The 18690-nt window shown below is 38.8% G+C and overlaps 1 protein-coding gene across 1 annotated transcript; it reads left to right on the top strand.

Annotated features, from left to right (window-relative positions):
* The first annotated feature begins 1903 nt into the window (after nt 1-1903).
* LOC131371214 (nucleolar protein 9) lies at nt 1904-11378 on the top strand. The gene is made up of 12 exons (XM_058419062.1): nt 1904-1992; nt 2390-2690; nt 2822-3058; nt 3495-3710; nt 4166-4273; nt 5006-5147; nt 5955-6147; nt 6248-6388; nt 7244-7363; nt 8164-8373; nt 8459-8564; nt 9749-11378. Exons 2-12 carry the CDS (start codon nt 2486-2488, stop codon nt 9901-9903), a joined length of 1833 nt encoding a protein of 610 aa, XP_058275045.1. The 5' UTR covers nt 1904-1992; nt 2390-2485; the 3' UTR covers nt 9904-11378.
* The last annotated feature ends 7312 nt before the right edge of the window (nt 11379-18690 follow it).

Below are 18690 nucleotides of genomic sequence, written 5' to 3'. Positions count from 1 at the left end.
GGTAACATGACTATAAATACGGAAGCTGCATAAAGGTTAAGAGAGCAAATGTGTTTGAAAGTGTGATGATGGTTTCCTGTTTTCCAGAATGTATTTTTCTTTTTTAAATTGACAGTGAAGGAAGTGGTTTCTCAAGCTGTTGGAAGCAGATAGGATCAACCAGTGACCCAGTGGCCCTTTGAAAAGAAACTCTTGGCAGACATTATAGAGACATCTATATTCAACATACCTTGATGAGATTGCAGCCACTCAAGGCTGCTGGAAATGGAATATAAACAGTGTTTTTTTATGGACAATTTAAAGTCAGACAAAGGTTAAGATTCACTGGTCATTACTAGAAAGGAAATTTCCTTCAGAAAGTACCAGCTATGAAGACACAGGCCGAGCTGGTCAAACTGAAAGACCATCTGTGACTGTAGATAAGGGTCAGAACAGAAATCATTTCTGAATTAGCAGAATAATTATTGCTACATCATAGACAACTCATTTTTAAGGGGAGAAAATAAACATGGCAGTAAGGCAATTGGAAAGCCAACATCCAAAATTTACTGAGCAAATCAAGTAGGTAGCTGAAAAATAATTTGTAGGGTCTACCAGTTTGACCAGATCAGCCTCTTGGCAGCTGGATTGTTCTTCAGGTTTGGTCTTTAGTGGGAAGGAAATGTGTGTTAAGGTAAGGCAAGGGAGTCCCAGAAGATGATCAGGAGGCTGTTTGAACCGCTTCTTCTGAAACATAAAACAAATATTCTTGCTACACTATATTGCTTAAAGTTTTGGGACACCCCTTCAAATCATTGAATTCAGGTGTTGTTTTTCCAGGGATTGGGCTCGACCCCTTAGTTTCAGTGAAAGGAACGCTTAATGCTTCAGCATACCAAGACATTTTGAACAATTTCATGCTCCGAACTTTGTAGGAACAGTTTGGGGATGACCCCTTCCTGTTCCAACATGAATGTGCACCAGTGGACAAAGCAAGGTCCATAAAGACATGGATGAGTGAGTTTGGTGTGGAGGAACTTGACTATCCTGTACTGAGTCCTGACCTCAACCTCATAGAACACCTTTGGGATGAATTAGAGCAGAGTCTCTGAGCCATTCCAAAACTGGGACATCTGCCTTTACATGCAAATGAAGTTAATATGGAGTTGGCCCGCACTTTGCAGTTATGACAGCTTCAACTCTTCTGGGAAGGCTTTCCACAAGGTTTAGGATTGTGTTCACTGATGCTGGACGGGAAGGTCTGGCTTGCAATCTCCTCTTGGGTTGAGGTCAGGACTTTGTGAAGTTCCTTCACACCGAATTCGCTCATCCATGTCTTTATGGACCATGTTTTGCAGTCATGTTGGAACAAGAAGGGGTCATCCCCGAACTGTTCCCACAATGTTGGGAGCATGGAATCGTCCAAAGTGTCTTGGTATGCTGAAGCATGAAGAGTTCTTTTAACTAGAATTTAGAGACCAAGCCCAACCCCTGAAAAACAACACCTGAATTCAATGATCTGGAGGGGTGTCCCAAAACTTTTGGCAATATAGTGTATAAAGAAGGTATGAAGAAAAGACGAGGGCTTCCTCTAGTGGTTGTTCTGCAGATGCGCACTTTTTGGACATTTTATGACAACAATATAGTCTACATACTCATGATGTTGTTATATTATACGAGTCATACCTATAAATTTAATCGGAATATTGATTCAATGCATTTTATCCGGCTGTAAACTGTACACATTTGTATGAGGGTTATGGTAAGCTAATGTTTATTATATTAAATCTTTGGATTTAAAGTTGCGTTTTGAAAGAATAAAGGAAAAATATTTGTATGTATTTAGTGCTAAAACACTCAAAATCATTAAAAAAAAATATTTTTAAATGGACAGTTTCGACCTACAATGACGTTTAGCTTCGGCGCCACTATCAGCGTGTCGTCATCACCCTGCGACACCGTCTTCTCCATTGACCATGTGAGACGAGCTTCCCAGGGATGTAAAACATTCAGGTGAGCATTCTGTGTTTATTTTAATAGCTTTTTGTACATGCTGTACTGTATTTAATGTCACTAAAGATTACGAATACTAACGTTTTGCTTGCTGGTGTGAGGTTTACAATAGCTAGAGGTACTGCCACACTTAACAAGTTTAATAAGTTACACGTACAAATGGATACCTTGGAAAGAATTGACAAAAATAAAATGAATGAATGAATGATCTCGTTACCTTTTAAGTATGTGAGTGTCAGGGATTTGTGTAACATTGCACATACTAATCTCTTGTACAGCCGAAGATCACGTGTTGATTTATAAACACCGATATGTGGATTTGTCCTCCAATGGGAATGAAAGTAATGGTGTGATGTCTGGCACTCTTTATTAATATTGCATTGCATTCATCTTTCAGATTCAGAGGATTAAAGGAAACGTCAGTGTGACCGAATGCATCCCGGAAGCTGAGCACATTTTGTTTGCTTACTGTGAGACACTAAAAAAGAGAGAGATGGTGGAGAAGATGGGAGCAAAGGGGCAGAAACATGCTGGTGAACATGGTCAGAAGAAGAAGCCTGATCGGAATAAAGCAGGAGGAAACAGCAGCCGTGGTGAGGAAGGAGGAAGGAGAAAGCGCCTGGATGCGATGACTGTGGGCTATTTCCGTCGTGTGAGTGAGAGACTGAACGAAGGGTTCACAGATGATGAAGAGCGAGGTAAAGTCCAGATCATGTCCTAAAAGGCACTGGTATAATAAAAAAGGCTTTTGGATTATTCTTTGCTTATAGATTTACGATAAACTAATATTGTTCACTCACAGTTAAAAAAAAAAAATTCTTTCCCTCAGAGCTCTTTGTCGAAAATGTTCTGTCCGAGGTGAAGGGACAGGCTGGCCTCGTCTCTACAGATATGACAGGAAGTCTGGCTCTTCAAAAGCTTCTGTCATTGGCCAGCCTCAAACAGGTGTCAGAGGTTCTAGCTGAACTGGGTGGAGAAACTGGGTCCGAGTTTAAAACCGTGTCATGTGACAGATGTGGGGGTCATGTGATAGAAAGTGCTATCAAGCAGATGGTCAAGTGGACAGGTAAGAATGACTGTATCTTATATATACACTGAGCACATTCACCATGTATTCAGGCAGGTGGTGTATGAAGGGTCTTATCATTTCAAATGGAACACTAACAGTTTTTAACCAACCTGACATTTCATAGTCGATGGCAAACGTCAAGACTGCTAGTTTTAGCAGAATAAAGTGAAACACAACAGTGGTTAATTTAAGACATTTGTAAGTCGTCTCATCCACCGGAGTGTCTTTAGCCATCTTAAATTTTTTATCATTCAGCATCAGTAGCTTGTCTTGTAGCTCCACCCCTCTTCCGCAATGTAAGCAAAACTAAAAAAGCACATCGTCCGGGTACTTCAAGTGCACTTCTCCTTCTCCTTCCGTGTGAACACACTACTCATTTATTTATATTTCACGTAGTGTGTAAGTATTTGATCTGGAACACTTTATTTTTTAGAGGACAGCAACTCTGAAGAGAAAAGCAGCTCCGAAAACGAACACGAAGAAACGGAGCACCACGGGACGCTCGAGGATCAGGTGCTAACACTGTGCCGAGTGGTGAGGGAGAATCTCGTAGACTTCACCAAAGACCCTCACGGATCTCATGTGCTTCGAACGCTTATACACGTGCTTGCGGGATGTTCGGCACAAGAACAGTCTGCTGCACATCCAGGTGGGAGAACCGAGATTTTTTGTATGTATTTCTGGTTTATTTCTAACCAGGCTTATTTGGAAAAATTGACCAATTTATAGCTAAGTATCAGTTTTAATATTTGTTGGTTGCATTGTGTTTTGGAGATACAGTGGGGTCCAGAAATCTGAGACCAAGCGTTTTTATGATCTAAATCTAGAGATAAACAAAGTTTTAGATAAAAATAATTAAATGTTCAGTGTCTTGAATATTCAAGATTCTGCGCTATTTCTAGGTCACTAGTTAAACTGAAGCAAATTTGTGATATTGATCGTGGACCAACTCCAAGGTCAGATTTGTAAAAAGGTCAGCTTTTCCTTAAGTTTTATATCATGATCAGATCAGTTTTGTTGAATTAGACGTTATACAGAGCACTGATCTAAGACGTGTAATTAAAAATGAAAGAATGTAGTTTCTTGTGCATTTTTTCCTCATAGCTAAAAAGCAGAAGAAAGCAGAACCTGAGCTGATAGACTATGAAGCCCCAACATCATTCTGGTGGGAGCTCAAGTACCTTTCAGAGTCGCTGATGGAAAATGTTAATGGTGAGTGCCAATAGAAATGTTTGTGGAAAAAAAAAAATACATATATACGCTACCAGTCAAAAGTTTGGACACACCTTTTAATTCAATGTTTTTTGTTTAGGGATTTATTTTCTACATTCTAGAACAATACTGGAGATTTCAAAACTATGAAATAACACACATGGACTTAAGTAATCCATATGTAATGACAACAAAAAAACAGTCAGTTGTTATTTTAAGACACGAAGGTCAGGTGTTCTGGAATAGTTCTTGCAAGAACAGTATTGTCAAATGCATTTGCAAAACCCATCAAGCACCATGATGAAACTGGCTCACATGAAGACCATCCCAGTAAAGCAAGACCAAAACTGACCTCTGCTGCAGAGGAGAAGTTCATTTAGAGTTACCAGCCTCAGAAATCACCAATTAACAGCACCTCAGATTAGAGCCGTTATGAAGGCTTTACAGAGCATCAGTAGCAGACATATCTCAATATCAACTGTTCAAAGGACATTATTGTGGATTTCGGCCGCCTTCAGCATTGTTTTACAATGTAGAAAGAAATAAACATCAGGAAAGACCATGGAATTAGAAGATGTGTCCAAACTTTTGACTGGTAGTTTACATTTCATGGCAAGTGGAAATCACTAACAGACCTGACCCAGCATTACAGTCCAAATCTCTATAGTGAAAGTTTATCATCCAGTTAGAATAGATTTCAAAATTCTTCTGTTTTTCTTGTTACTTTCACAGTCTGTGCCACCAATCCCACTGCAAGCGCCGTCCTCCAGACCTTACTGACCGTCTGCCACAGGAAGAGACCCATTCTGGGCAAAAAATTAAACAAGGGCATCATGGGATACCTAACATCTCTGAGCTCAGCTCCTGGAGTCAGGTGAGGCTGGATGGACGGATGGGTGGGTGGGTGTTTGTTTGGGGAGTGGGGGGCCATTGGTGGATAAAATATTGGTGTTTATTGATAGGAAAATACCGGCGGGAGGGAGGGATGGAAGGGTTTTATTTAGATGGATGGATGGGACCTTTTGTATCAATGAATGCATAGGACATGTAGATGGATGGAATGATAGAAGGGAAAGCTGGAGACAGTTTACCTCTGGAATAGACAGATGGATGGGATATGATGGGTGGATGGAACAGGTAGCTACACTGTTCTTACTTATGGATAGATGGTACTTCGGAGGAAGACTGAGACCGGGCAGATGAATTAGGGACATGTGGATAGAACGAAAATGAGTCGGGTGGATAGACAGGATTAATGGAATAAAGTGAAAGCTTGGTGGATTGGGGTTGATAACCGGATGGACATATGATTGTAAGGTTGGGGGGTTAAGTCAGAAGAATGGATTAGGAAACAGCAATGTGATGGATGGATAGTAGACCTATGGATTGATGGTTGAATGAATTGTACACATAGAAGGAAGGGAAATAAAAATGTATCATGTGGATATGATTAGTAGATGGATCAGTGTGTTAAGAATGATAAGAATTTGAGGGATTGGTGTGATCAGAGGATGGACACTACTATAAATAGATGGGTGTAGAAGGAGAGATTAGTCTGTAGATGGATGAACGGACAGATGGATGCCACATAAGAATAAATGGATGCATGAGAGACATGGAATTTTAACATTGGGTTTTTCTGTCTCTGCCTTTCCTTTTTCTCTCTCTGTTTCTCTCTAAGTCCCCTCTTGGTGTTTCTGAAGGACCAGTCATGCAGTCGGCTCATCCAGACCGTGTTTCAGTTCTCCCAGAAAGCTTTGCTCCGAGACACCTATAAGAACCACCTGAAGAACCAGCTCATTCCTCTGGCGCTTCACCCGTTTGCAAACTACACCATCCAATCCTTGATAGCAGCTTCGGTCAATTACAAACTGGTGTGTAATTTCAGAACGTCAGCATGACCCAACAGCACTGTCTTTATCATCACTTCTTTTCTAATGCTCTTCACTGCTGTCTGTCTGTTTCTGTTTTCAGTTCCTGAAGGTGTTTGACGAGTTGGTGCCTGGGTTCGAGGCGATCCTAGCTGCGGGGCACATGGGGGTCATAGTGCAGCTGGTGGAGAGCTGCGTACACAGAGAGGATAGGCAGGCAAACATGCTGCAGCACCTCCTAGAGGTAAAACTCAGTTACTGCGTCTCTTGTTTAAGGCTATTTAGATGCTTACATTTTATTACTTGTTTATATTTGACGTTTATTTTACTTCCAGTTGGAACTTTATAAAACATGAACTTATGATTTAGTCCTTACAGTGAAATTCATTCAAGTATGCAAACTTAAAGAGGTATCAGTAAAAAAAAAACAAAAAAAAAAACAGTCTTTCAGATTTTAAGGAGTTTTATCATAGTGAAGGGGGTGGGGCATCTTCAGGCTTGGGGGTGTTCCCAATTAGCATATTCATAAACTATGTAGGGGCTTGTGTGTGTGTTATCTTGGGAATAATGACCTTTTAGATTTAGATTTAAGAGTTAGATAATAATAATAATAATAATCTATTAATATTATATTAATAGATTATTATTATTATTATTATTATTATTAGGATTATTATTTAAATAGTTCATATAAAACATTTTCAGTTTTGTCTATTAAAATACTGCTTATTTTTAATAATTAATGTTTTGTATTATGTATATTTATTATTTTGTATATATTTTCAGTTTTATTATGTATGTAATTTATTTTTACAATATCTATAAAGCTATTAATTAAATTGAAAACGTCCTGTTATTTGCTTATATAGTTATTTTAAATTTTATTTATTTCATTTTTATTTATTTATTTATTTCTATATGTTTAAGTTTATATTAATGTTCTAACTTTATGAGCATGGAATATTTTGATCCTAATTTTAAGAACCCTTTACTCAAACTCAACCCTTTACTCTACCGCCCTGCAGCCATGTTGTTTAGTAAAATTCAGTACATGTCTGTAGTCCTGCATTAAACAGCATTTAACCGGATTTCCTCACAGGCTTTTCACTGCAGTGAGCCCTCCACACGGCATCTCTCCTGTCTCCCTCTCTTCCTGTCCTTACTGACGTATGAGGTGTACTACAACACGGAGGCAGCAGAGGGCAGCCCTGTTCCTCAGGTAGCACACACACACACCTCACACACCTCACACGGCTTTCATTAAGAACCTGCCACAAATGTCAAACAAGGGATCAAAACAAAAAAATAATAAAAAATCCAGACACCATGACTGTATGTGGTGTTTGATCCAAGAGTGCAAGTTCACTTCCAGGAAACAGTTATGAGTTATTTGAGTCAGCATAAAAAAAATATATAAAACTTTACAGATTGTATGAGAGCAGATTCACATTAAAGGCTGAATTTCCTGAATAGCTCGTGTTACCTGAGGAAAGTTTATGGAAAGTGTATGGGCTTCTGTGTGACAGCTTTTATGTAATTTTTACATGAGGTTAGATTCATCTTTATTGTCATTGCACATGGGTACAAGGCAACGAAATGCATTGTATAATGTATAAGCGATAGCAGGAATTGTTCAACTGGGGCTTAAAAGGATAAAAAATGACACATTTTTTTAACGAATTAAAATGATGTTAATTGCTGTAGCATCACAGGACTAAAATACTTCATCAGCAAGGAGAAGGTTGATTATTTTCCCATTATGGCACTCCTTGTTGTGTTTTTATTTCTAGAAAAAAGGGCCAGGTAATTGCAGCTCCTCATGATGGTTGTTGGTCTTGTGCTTTTTTTTTTGTGGTGTAGAGAGACTCTCTTCACAGATTGGAGCAGAATGTAATTGTTCCCTGTGTTTTGTTGAAGACCCATGTTGCTGGAACAGTGTGTTTGTAGACACGCACCTGTTATTCAGCAGCTGGCCTTGAGATTAGGACGGTGTGATAGGACAGTGTTTCTCCTCCACAGCGCCCCCTCTCTATATGCTACCACGGCTCGCGCCTGGTCCAAGCGCTGGCCCGCTTTAAAGACCGCTCCATCCTGATGAACAGCCTGCACAGCCTGAGCACGGCCGAGCTGCTGAGCCTGGGCACGGAGCAGACGGGCAGCCACGCCCTCCAGGCCCTCATCACCCTTTCTAGTGACAAAGGCAAAGGAAAGATCCTGAGGAAACTTGAGGTGAGACAGAAAAAGTGCTGGACTCTGACGTTGTTGTCAGTGATTTAAACATTTCATGTCTCTTATTTCTCTCTCACTTACGCAGGGACTCTATACTCAGCTGGCCTGCTCCAAATACGGCAGTCGGCTTTTGGAGGCCGTGTGGAGCAGCGCCACCATCAGTCAGAGGCAGAGCATCGCAGAGCAGCTGGGTGAGCTAAGCAAACATCGCTAATCGAATTTAGCTACTTGGACATGTTCTGGTCAAGTCTAATCTCTCGTTTATTTTCACGTTACAGATGTTTCACAATTCATACTTAGTAACAGTAAGAGTTTTCAGAAAGTGTACAAGTTTTTATGAGGTTGTCATGCGCCTTAAAAATAAATAAAGATACACTAGAAGATGGTGCATAATGTGTGGGAACAAGATTATTACATTTACATTAGAGAAACAATGACTACTAAGTAAATACTAGGATTAGAGGCCGAAGTAAAATGTATTTATTTTAACATAATTGATATTTAGTGAGAGAGAAGAAAGCTGACTTTTCACCAGTCTCACAATCCTGCTAAAGGCAATGAGATGTTAAATACATTTCAAGGTGACCTTAGAAGACCTACGTCACCCAGAAATGGTAAAGTTTATAGCTGCTGTAATGTAAGTGATAACAAGAGAATCCTGTCTTGACTCTTGCTTTGCTCCTCAACATTACACATAACCATAAGTGGTTAAAAAGCATGACATGTTATTCTTTAATTGATAATATGAGAGGATTAGGTTTCTGTCATCTAAAAGGAACAAAATATTCTAGGATCAGCATTATGTTTTTATTTTCTGGGATAATATCAGGCCACATCCTTTCTGTCACTTTTTATTCCTTTGAGCATAAATACCTTTGACTGACGTATACAGATAGATAACAGGAGTTAATTTGTTTCGCAGATGTTGACTGTAACTATAACCAGATAAAAATGATGGAAATCTGGTTTTTAATCAATTGAAAAATCTAATTGTCAGCAAATGGTTGCTGCGGCCTGAAAGGAGGAAAAGACTTGCTGTTTTAGGATGTAGGAAATTCTCCACCTTTAAGGGGTACTACGCTTTCCATCAGGCACATCACACCACTCCGTTACTGATTATTCTACCATAGCAGCATGCCCCCAAAGTGTTTTATTCTATACTTTATACTTTCTAATACTGATTTTGTCCTAAGGCGATGCAAACGTTTTGCACGTAACTCTCCAGAGTTCAGAGTTTTTATCCATTTCACGCTCCAGTTAGTCTGACAATCTTCACTGCTGTTGCTGTAATTCTTTAAGTCGATAAAAATCACACACGTGTAATAACCTATAGATAAAATGAACCGTATTAATCCGTGTGCATGTCTCCTCTCAGTCTCCAGCGAGTCCCAGCTGCGCTCGGATCAGTTCGCACGGCACGTCTGGGCAAAATTCGGCCTCACGCACTTCCAGAAGAGACGCGGTGCCTGGATGGAGCTTCAGACGGGAGAGTCGAAGAAGAGAAAGATGTTCAGTGACATTCTGGAGTAACCGCTTTTGATCTGGTTCTTTTTTTTCTTTTTCTTTTTAAGGGCTTAACCAAGTGTTAAATCACTTCCTGTGGACTGAAATCCTACACCTCTAACATAGCTCCTACAGAGTTACAGTTAATCCTCTGGTATTTGATCTGGTCAAGTTTGAGTAACGCTTGAGCTTTTTCTGTGTAGGTGACGTGTGCAAATAAAATCATGCATTTTGCATCGTCTTGATACATTAAGGATTTTCATGATAATGCAATGTTTAGGAAATATTTCAGTTTTTGATAGCAAAGTATAATGACAATAGTAATGTTGTTTTTGAAAATAATGGAAAAAATAAATATTTTTAATCTCCAAATTTAGCTGGAGGAATGAACTTGATTGGAAGTTTATTGATGACTAATTTATTTGTCATATTTCTACTCTAGTATTGCGTTATTATTTAATAAGGCATTTCAAAACCAGTGGTATTTTGTTCCTGTAGCGTTTATGGTGCTGATGGTGGAGGTGTCGCGAGTGATTAATAGCTCAGAAAACAAGTGAAGGAAGGAGAGGAAGAGCGAGCTGAGTGCAGCTGTGATTTCTCCTGCACTCTATCTTCCTCTCTCTCTCTCTCTCTCTCTCTCTCTATCTGAGTGGGAGAGAAGGGAGAAGACTGCGAGCTTGATCACAGGGGCGATGTGACATTCAGCTACAAGAATCCCCTGACCGAGTCAACACCAGCCTGATAGAACGCTTCACACGAAGGCCTGGGAACGTCAAACAACTCTCGCTAACTGCCATTAACATCAGCCGCCGTGCAAATGACTTAAATTAAAAGGCCGCTGTGGTTTTGTCTAGAGCTCCTTTACATCACTCATCTGCAGAGGTGTCGGCAGTTCAGTGGGGTCCATTAAAGAACAATGCGGGGTTTATGTGCTGGTGTGAAACGCCGGCGCACCGAGTAAAGACGTGATTTTATCCGCATGGTTCGTTATTGTGGATAGCAGTTGTCATAAACATTCTCACAAATTGCTTCATGAAATGATTTTTATTCATTTTTTTACCTTAAGAATAAAAAACAGAGTGGAATCCATTTAATGGGATATAAAAGTTCCATATCTTTACTGTCTTTATTATTATTATACAGAATGCAGCAATATAAGTGGAAAGTAAAACAAAACATTTCAATATTCACTTGATGTCTTGAAAGTTTTGGCACCGCATTTCAATATGCAAACACATTTTTCCAGCCAAAAAAACAATTCGTATCACGCATTATTGTGTTCATTAATATATAGAAGTGTTCCTGCCTATACTAAAATACTGCAAATTACATTCTGAGAGTGGGCAGTGTATGAGGGATTTGATGGAAAACCTGAAAACTGTCATGTAAAAATTCTTTTTTAGATTTTGTACTTAGTTGCTAATATCGGGTCTATGGTAATAAATCGAAAGATATGTAAAATATGATTTTTTACAAATAATAAAAAAACTTGTTGCATCATTTAATGGTGTTTTTTTTTTTTTTACTTTCATCAAAAAACAGCATTGCATTAATTAGGTAATAAATAAATCAGATATGTTATTGATGCATAAGCTTTCCATAAAAAAAATATTAATTGATGAGCAAATGATCCAGAGTTCAGACCCACTTTCCCAGTTAAAAGTTATTCTTAAAATGAAAACAGTTCGATATGATGCTCACTTCACCTTTCATGTAGTTTTTGTTCTCATGATGTTTTTTGGGGGTGAAATCAATGTAAATGAATGAATATGTGGTTTTTCGAGCCTGTAACGAGAAAGGTCATATTTAAATAACGCTATTGATGGACAGGCAACGGAACAAGCGTTTAGACTCTTTAAGAGAAGGTTTCCGGGTCTCATTTCGGAACAGTCCGTTGTTTTTCACAGATAAACTCATTACAGCGTTGTAAGTGTCAAACTTCAGGGACCCTTTCTTCTGTGAGCCGGTGACAGTCATCAGGCTTGATTCTCCCGCAGGAGCCTGAACGTTGGGGATTTCCTGGGGGGCTCTGAGCCTCTGTAACCTCCCCCCTCATTAGTGATCTGTTGATGGATAGCGCAGCTAATTGTGGACCTGCGGATCAGCTCTGGAGCTGCCCATCTGCTCTTGTCCTGCAGCTGTGGACGCTTATCAGTTAGGAGGTCCTTCAGTGGAGTTATTCCAGCTGGGGAGCTCTGTCTGTCTCACACACACACACATATTCACAGAGCAGAACTAGCTGCATTGTTCTGGTGCACGCTCCATGTCACTTCTTCTAAGAATTAACATTGTTTTTGAGATATTAACATATACACCATTCAATAGCAGCTTTCAGTTCCGTTCCTTTTTTTTAGGAAGCATCACAAAGCTGCCCTACTGTGTGAGACACTGAATATTAGTGAGATTTTTTAAAACTAGTACCGTTTAATTCCTCTTGTTGCTTTGTCTCTGGAAGCCTGGGAAAAATCTGCTACTGTGTCAAGCTCTGAAAAGGATGAAAAGCCTTCATGCATCTCAAAGTAACAAAAAAAAGTCTAATAAAAGGAACTGCACTGAACTTCCATTACACGTGAGGCCTGATTGCATTGAATTTAATATGCAATGAATTTAATAGAGATACAAATGATATAAATTTCCAAATCTCCAGCATAGAAATGTGTATAACGGCTTGCGATCATAAGCGTCATTCACAGCCCTTCATTCTCTCTTATTATTGCGGTTTTGTTTTATATCCTCAGAGCATATTGTTTCTGATTTAATGTCTAACTCCTTTCTCTGCTTCCTTTTGTTTTTCATTTCAGCAGCGCAGTTTTATTTAATTGTCTGTCATGTCGTTCTTGCTGCTTTCAGGTCGTCCTGCAACTCTATTCACGTGACTGCTGATGCTTCCCATGTGCTGCGATGAAATTATTGAACCAGACGATACTGAAAGATACGAGTGAGATCTGTAGCTTTTCCATTTCCAAGTGTTGTTTCCTGGTGTTGTCCCCTGAGAGCCACAACAAGCTCCTTCAACTTTACCTTTAACTTTAATCACATCAAGAAATCTTCCTCACCAATGAGAACGTTTCTTATAATGACATCCGCTTTATTCATGTTTACATTTTGTGTGTAAATTTAAAGTAGATATACACACCAGAAATATTTTATATTTATCAATAATGGATTAATGCTCTAGGTTAACTATTGTTATTGTTAAATAAATAAATAAATGTCAAGATTTTTTAATTTTTTTAAATGTTACCACAGTGTGGAAGAACCTTTTCTCAAACCTTTTTTGTTAAAAGAGTAGCCTGAGTTATCTGCAGATATAGAAAAACCTAGATGTTATCCCACTTCTGGGAAATGATTTGAAGATGAGCAATTCTTGAGTTGAGCAGCGTGTCGCTAAGCACAACATTCAAACTCTCACAGAGCAGTAAATTAGTCACAGGCGACTTATAAGATCCGATCTTCAGATTAGATTAGAGTATCAGGTCCTCGCTTACAGTAAGATGGAAATAATCAGAGTGAATACTTGGGAAGAGAACTTGATTTTTTTTTTAAGGATACAGTGCTGGAATGTTTCTTGAAAATGTCATTATTGTCTTCCACCATAATTCTGTGTTTGTTTATTGCTTTTTAAGACCAATCCATTGTGGGCCTGCACCTTCCTCCACACACACACACAGCTGCTCACACACACTCCTTTCAGTCTCAGATTTCAGAGTGCTGTACAGTTTGACCGGCTGTTTTAACTTTTCTGTTCTAATTAGGCACAGGACTGAGAGATGCTTAAATGGATCCCTCATCACCAATTAGCCCGATCTCCTTTTCATGCTGCCGTTCAGTAATTAGCTGAGTTGTAAAGAGAGAGGTGTGTGTGTGTGTGTGTGTGTGTATGTGTTGGGGGTGGTGTGTTTCAGAGTGAGCTGGAATCGGCTATCTGTCTCTGTGTGAGGTGTTTTTCCACTCCAGACAGCGGAGAAGGACTCAATAGGAGATGGGTTGAAATCAGTTGTCCAAACGCCCACATGCACGGTGAAGGCCGAGATAGGCGCAAGGAAAACAAACAGACCAAATACAGTCTGTATGCAACGATTATTAGGAAGGTGCCTTCGAAGGGATGAGATGAGGGAAGGATGAGATCTGAGTTTGGGGGAAATTTAGTGCTGAAATTGTGCAGTTTAATGTTGTTGTATCCTTGTAATAATGTGAAACAGATGTTCGAGTACATGTGGCGTTCAGTTATGAATTTTTCCACTGGTACAAAAGTAGGGGAAAGGGTTTTTTTTTTTTTTTTTATTGTTATTAATTTAAGAGACTTTCCATTTAAGTTTATATAAGTTCATTTAAGTCTATATAAGTTTTATTTATTTATTTTTATTTATTTACTCATTTATTTTTTTTAATTATTGCAAATTTTATAAATTGCGAGGATAACAATTGTTTGGAAAGTCAAACTCTCAGTATGGCTGAGTGATATGACTATTTTAATGATAATAAATATCACAGAATGTTTTTTTTTAATACATATTTTTTAAAAATTGAAATAAATATTAAATATTTTTCTTTATTTTTTAACCTTTAAGTTTTTACATATTTTTTTACAGATTAAATTGTTTCTCCTTTTCATTGTTTATTTACTTTTAAAATAAATATTAAAATATTTTTTCATGTATAAAAATAAAAATACAGCTCATTTTGTGGACATTTAAAAAAATATTATTGAACAGGGGTTTTTTTTTTATTGTTTTTTTTATACAGCGATTACTGGCAGTTTGTATCGCGATGATTAACAAGTAATTGTGATTTTTTTTTGTCATATCTCTCAAGCCTACTTTTCAGGTTAAGGGCTGACAAATAAAATATTTCCTGTGAATACACGATGAACAGACAGGCCAACTATATACACTGCTTTTTTTAAAAAAAAAAAAGACGGAAGTGTAAAAATTAAAACACAAAGCAACTCCTGGCGCTGACAGAATCCGTGAGGCCCATGCTGCCAAATACAACAGTCCATCCATTAGGACGCGAGCATACAGCCTGGATCTGAAGCCTGTTTCCTGTAAGAGTAGCACTAAGAGCTGCTCAGGGTTTATAGAAGCCCGAAAAGGGCCGAAGTGCATAAAAAGACGTCCATACGAGGGTTGACCGTGTGCAAGGTTTTTGCTTACAATGGAAGGATACGGCTGTTATTTTAATGATGGAGGCATGAATAGAACGGAGGCCCGGGCGTCCAGGCTCTCATGTTAGATGGATCTGATGACTGATGGATGAAGGTGTGGATGTGGTTTGTTCTGGGTGTTTTTTTCACGTTCGTGTGGTGACAAAAAGGGATGTTGGGTTTGACAGATGGATTAGATGTTCTGTAAATACTTTAGGATGAGAAAAGATAGATAGATAGATAGATAGATAGATAGATAGATAGATAGATAGATAGATAGATAGATAGATAGATAGATAGATAGATAGATAGATAGATAGATAGATAGATAGATAGATAGACAACATAGTCTATCAAAGGTTCTGAACTGTTATAATGTATAATAGAGCGGACCTCGGCTCCCGATAAACATCGCCATCATTTCACACACTTTTGCCCCATATGGTGGTTAGCAGGGGCCTTACCTAGAGCTGATTTTCCCTCACTTTCACCAAATCAAAACACGAGGATTGTCTTTCATCTCAGGAATTGCACACAAGCTGACCTCATCGCCCAGAAGAGGAGAAAAAGGGTGTTCAGCGGGCAGTACAGGGCAGGCGTGGATTTTATCATGAGCCTTCACTTTCTCCAACTGAAAGGGGGGAAAAAAATGGAAATTTGATTAGCAACCTTGGTAACACAACGGCGAGGTCACAATAGTCCTCAAAGTGAGATATGATAGGCAGAAGTACACACTAGATAAGCTATGTGGTGTGCCTCATATTTCCTATTTGCTGATTGTTAGTCAGGCTCATTGCATGCATTTGCTTTGGATTTGTCCACAGCGACTGGCAACGGTTAATAGTTTGAGACTGCGATACTGTTCAGGAGAGCAGGGTGACTCATTAATAGAATTTAAAAGCATTATGGGAGCTGGGCTTAATGCGATAAAGACCTGAAATAAGATGAAACGGTCCTGTAGGCCGTCAATGTGTTGACATCTGTGATGAATCTTTTGATGTCATAAACGTGATGGTGACCGTAGCTGAAATGTGCTGTTGAGGGGGAAAAAAAACAGTGTATGGATCATTTGGTCCTCTCTGTGCTCCAGCTTGAGTCTATTATTGATGTCATCTTGATCCAATTTGATGAATTTTAGGGGTTCGCCCAAAGAGAGGGGCCGTCCGGAGCAAACCAGGGTCACGTTTCTCCAGATTTCACCTCGTTTCTCGCGCTGATGCTCTCCTCTTCCCTCCTCCTGCACAAACACACTACACACACACATAAGCAGACCGCTAATATCTACTAATATTCCTGGCTGATGTATAGTTATTGCCTTTGCTTTTGTGTGAATCTCCAAGATTCCAGCGTGCTCATTTAGCCAAACCTATCTCTTTCAAGTTGACCTTGAGCCAAGCGTTCTAATGTGAATGACTGCGAAACCTTGCCGAATCTCATTCAAGACTAAACAAGAAACAGGTTGTTCTAGAACGCACTTTACTTAAATAGAGTGCCGAGGTACAGATTAATCCACCGTCGTGCCAGAGGTCACCAGCTCTAATGTGCCTCGAGAGATCTCGCATGCAGAAGAAGCCGAAAGCATCGGGAGCCTCCTCGGGCTGGCTTGTGTTGCGCAATAAATCGGTTCCCAATTTGTTTTCTAAATTAAAACCCATTTTGCCTCCACCCTTTGTCAACCTAAGACCCTGTCTCATTTCTTTTAAATCTAATTTACTTCTCCTTGGCCCATATCCGCAGCTGAAGCGCCTGGCTTTGATCCGCCCATGCCTCTGTGAGGTAATAGCGCAAGCGGTGCCATGTTGCATTCAGCAGTGACCAGAATCATAGCCGTGGAAGCGCGAGGTTGCGGCCCGGCCCGGCGTCCAGTGGCCTCAGGCGGCTTCAGGACCTACTCACACTCACGCTTTATTGAGTCTGGCAGGTCTGAACTTTGTGGCCCTCATATGAGCTTGCTGAGGTGATGAGGTGAAAGGTAGAACATAGATGTATTTTTTTCCAGACAGGGGGCTTTGTGGACAAAAAATCAAGTCAAATGGATCAATTTTCACTCTCATATTTAATAGATCAATACAGCAGTAAATATTCCAGGACCAGTATCAGGTACCAGTATCATGCTCATTTACTCAAACTAGTAAAAAATGCTTTAATACCAACATCTGATGCTGATGATAACTCTGTTGAAGGGACGACACAAAAACACAGCGATCTGGACGTATTTCACAATTAATGATCAAAGAAATCAAAGCAAAGCAGACAGCAATCTGTGCTCTGCGTCCATACGATTAAAAATGTTGTCTAAATTCGTTCTGCTTATTATATTGTCCGTTATATCTAGATGGGAACAGACTCATGCTTTATTTGTCATGATTTGTACTCGAAAAGGACCAGAGGATATACGAGATATGAGTCAGTAGCACCCGAACTCACCGAGGGAGGCGCAGGCCAGGATACAAGTGTTTTTACAACCATTTCCACATCCCAAATACAATAGCTGTCGTCGGCCATGCCATTATGTCCAATAAGAGACTCATTCGGCAAGGAGCCAGCTTCAGGAAAGGAAGTTACAATGTGGAAGGAGCTCTTTAAAGGCTGAGGCTAAAATCAAGACATGTGTAGGTGCTTCAATGTGTATAGGGAATTTTTTTTTATAAATGACACTTTGTCATTTCTAAACATTGGGAATTACATATAATTCATGAGGTACAGTTTTACATTTCGAGCAACTTCTATACTAGACTTCTATATAGAGCTTGGAAACACAATTATTACAAGTCATCTCTTTGATTTGAACGATAGAGAATAGTTAGCCTTGAGAAACATATCAAAACTTATCATTCAAAATAACTTTTGAGATTAAAATAAATTACAAATCTCAAAAATACAGATTTTTATGTAAATTAGGCCAAAGTACTACTACGTAAATAATTACGTTCAGAACATTCAAAACTCAGCATTCAGCCAATCGCAGTCATCTATAAAGTGAAGAGACATGGAAACAAATCCATGAAGAATTTTCCAGTTTTCCAAAAGAACCAAAATTTATATTAAGCAACTAATCTGGCTGTTAGATGCAAACTAGAGTTAGCCTAGCTTAACTAGCTAGAACGTGACTTAAACAGCTGGGGATATACGAAGTGGCAAGTGTTTAATGTTACTGTATTTGTCCAGAACATTAAAAATTCGTTTGATTACTCTGAAAACTTTTCTCTGGAAATCCTGGAGGCTTCACCTTTTTTTGACATAAAATCCATATTTCTTGAGATATTTTGACTCTTATGGATCTGATTTTTAAAAAACTAAACTATAATTATCTTAACCAAAACTATAATCAGTAGATTTTGAATTAAATGGGTTTTGTTTTGTTTAAGAAAAAGATTTTTGAAATATGAATTAAATAATTTTCAATACACCACATAAATTCCCCACAGAAAAAAAATATTTATTTGCTGTGATATAAAATTCTAATTTACAAAGTTCTTATTCAAATACTTTTGTCACCTTCCGAATTCTATATGCTTTAGACTATCCCTTTTTTTCGTTTACAAATATTACAAATATTTTAAACGTTATAATTGCCGCACAGTGACACTCATGCCAAAGTGTTGGTTGAGATCTCAGTTATGTTTTTTTATTGGAAGCACTGGGGATAAATACTTTAGATAGATGAT

Source organism: Hemibagrus wyckioides, linkage group LG20 (assembly GCF_019097595.1).
Source record: "Hemibagrus wyckioides isolate EC202008001 linkage group LG20, SWU_Hwy_1.0, whole genome shotgun sequence".
NCBI classification, from domain to species: domain Eukaryota; kingdom Metazoa; phylum Chordata; class Actinopteri; order Siluriformes; family Bagridae; genus Hemibagrus; species Hemibagrus wyckioides.
This window is presented reverse-complemented; position numbering and strand designations above follow the sequence as displayed.

Bases quoted from the DNA above. Each gene is read 5' to 3' on its own strand.
- LOC131371214 (XM_058419062.1), top strand. From the start codon at position 2,486: ATGGTGGAGAAGATGGGAGCAAAGGGGCAGAAACATGCTGGTGAACAT. The intron at 3,711-4,165 runs GTGGGAGAACCG...TTTTCCTCATAG, and splicing joins ACAGTCTGCTGCACATCCAG to CTAAAAAGCAGAAGAAAGCA. The intron at 8,565-9,748 runs GTGAGCTAAGCA...GTCTCCTCTCAG, and splicing joins GAGCATCGCAGAGCAGCTGG to TCTCCAGCGAGTCCCAGCTG.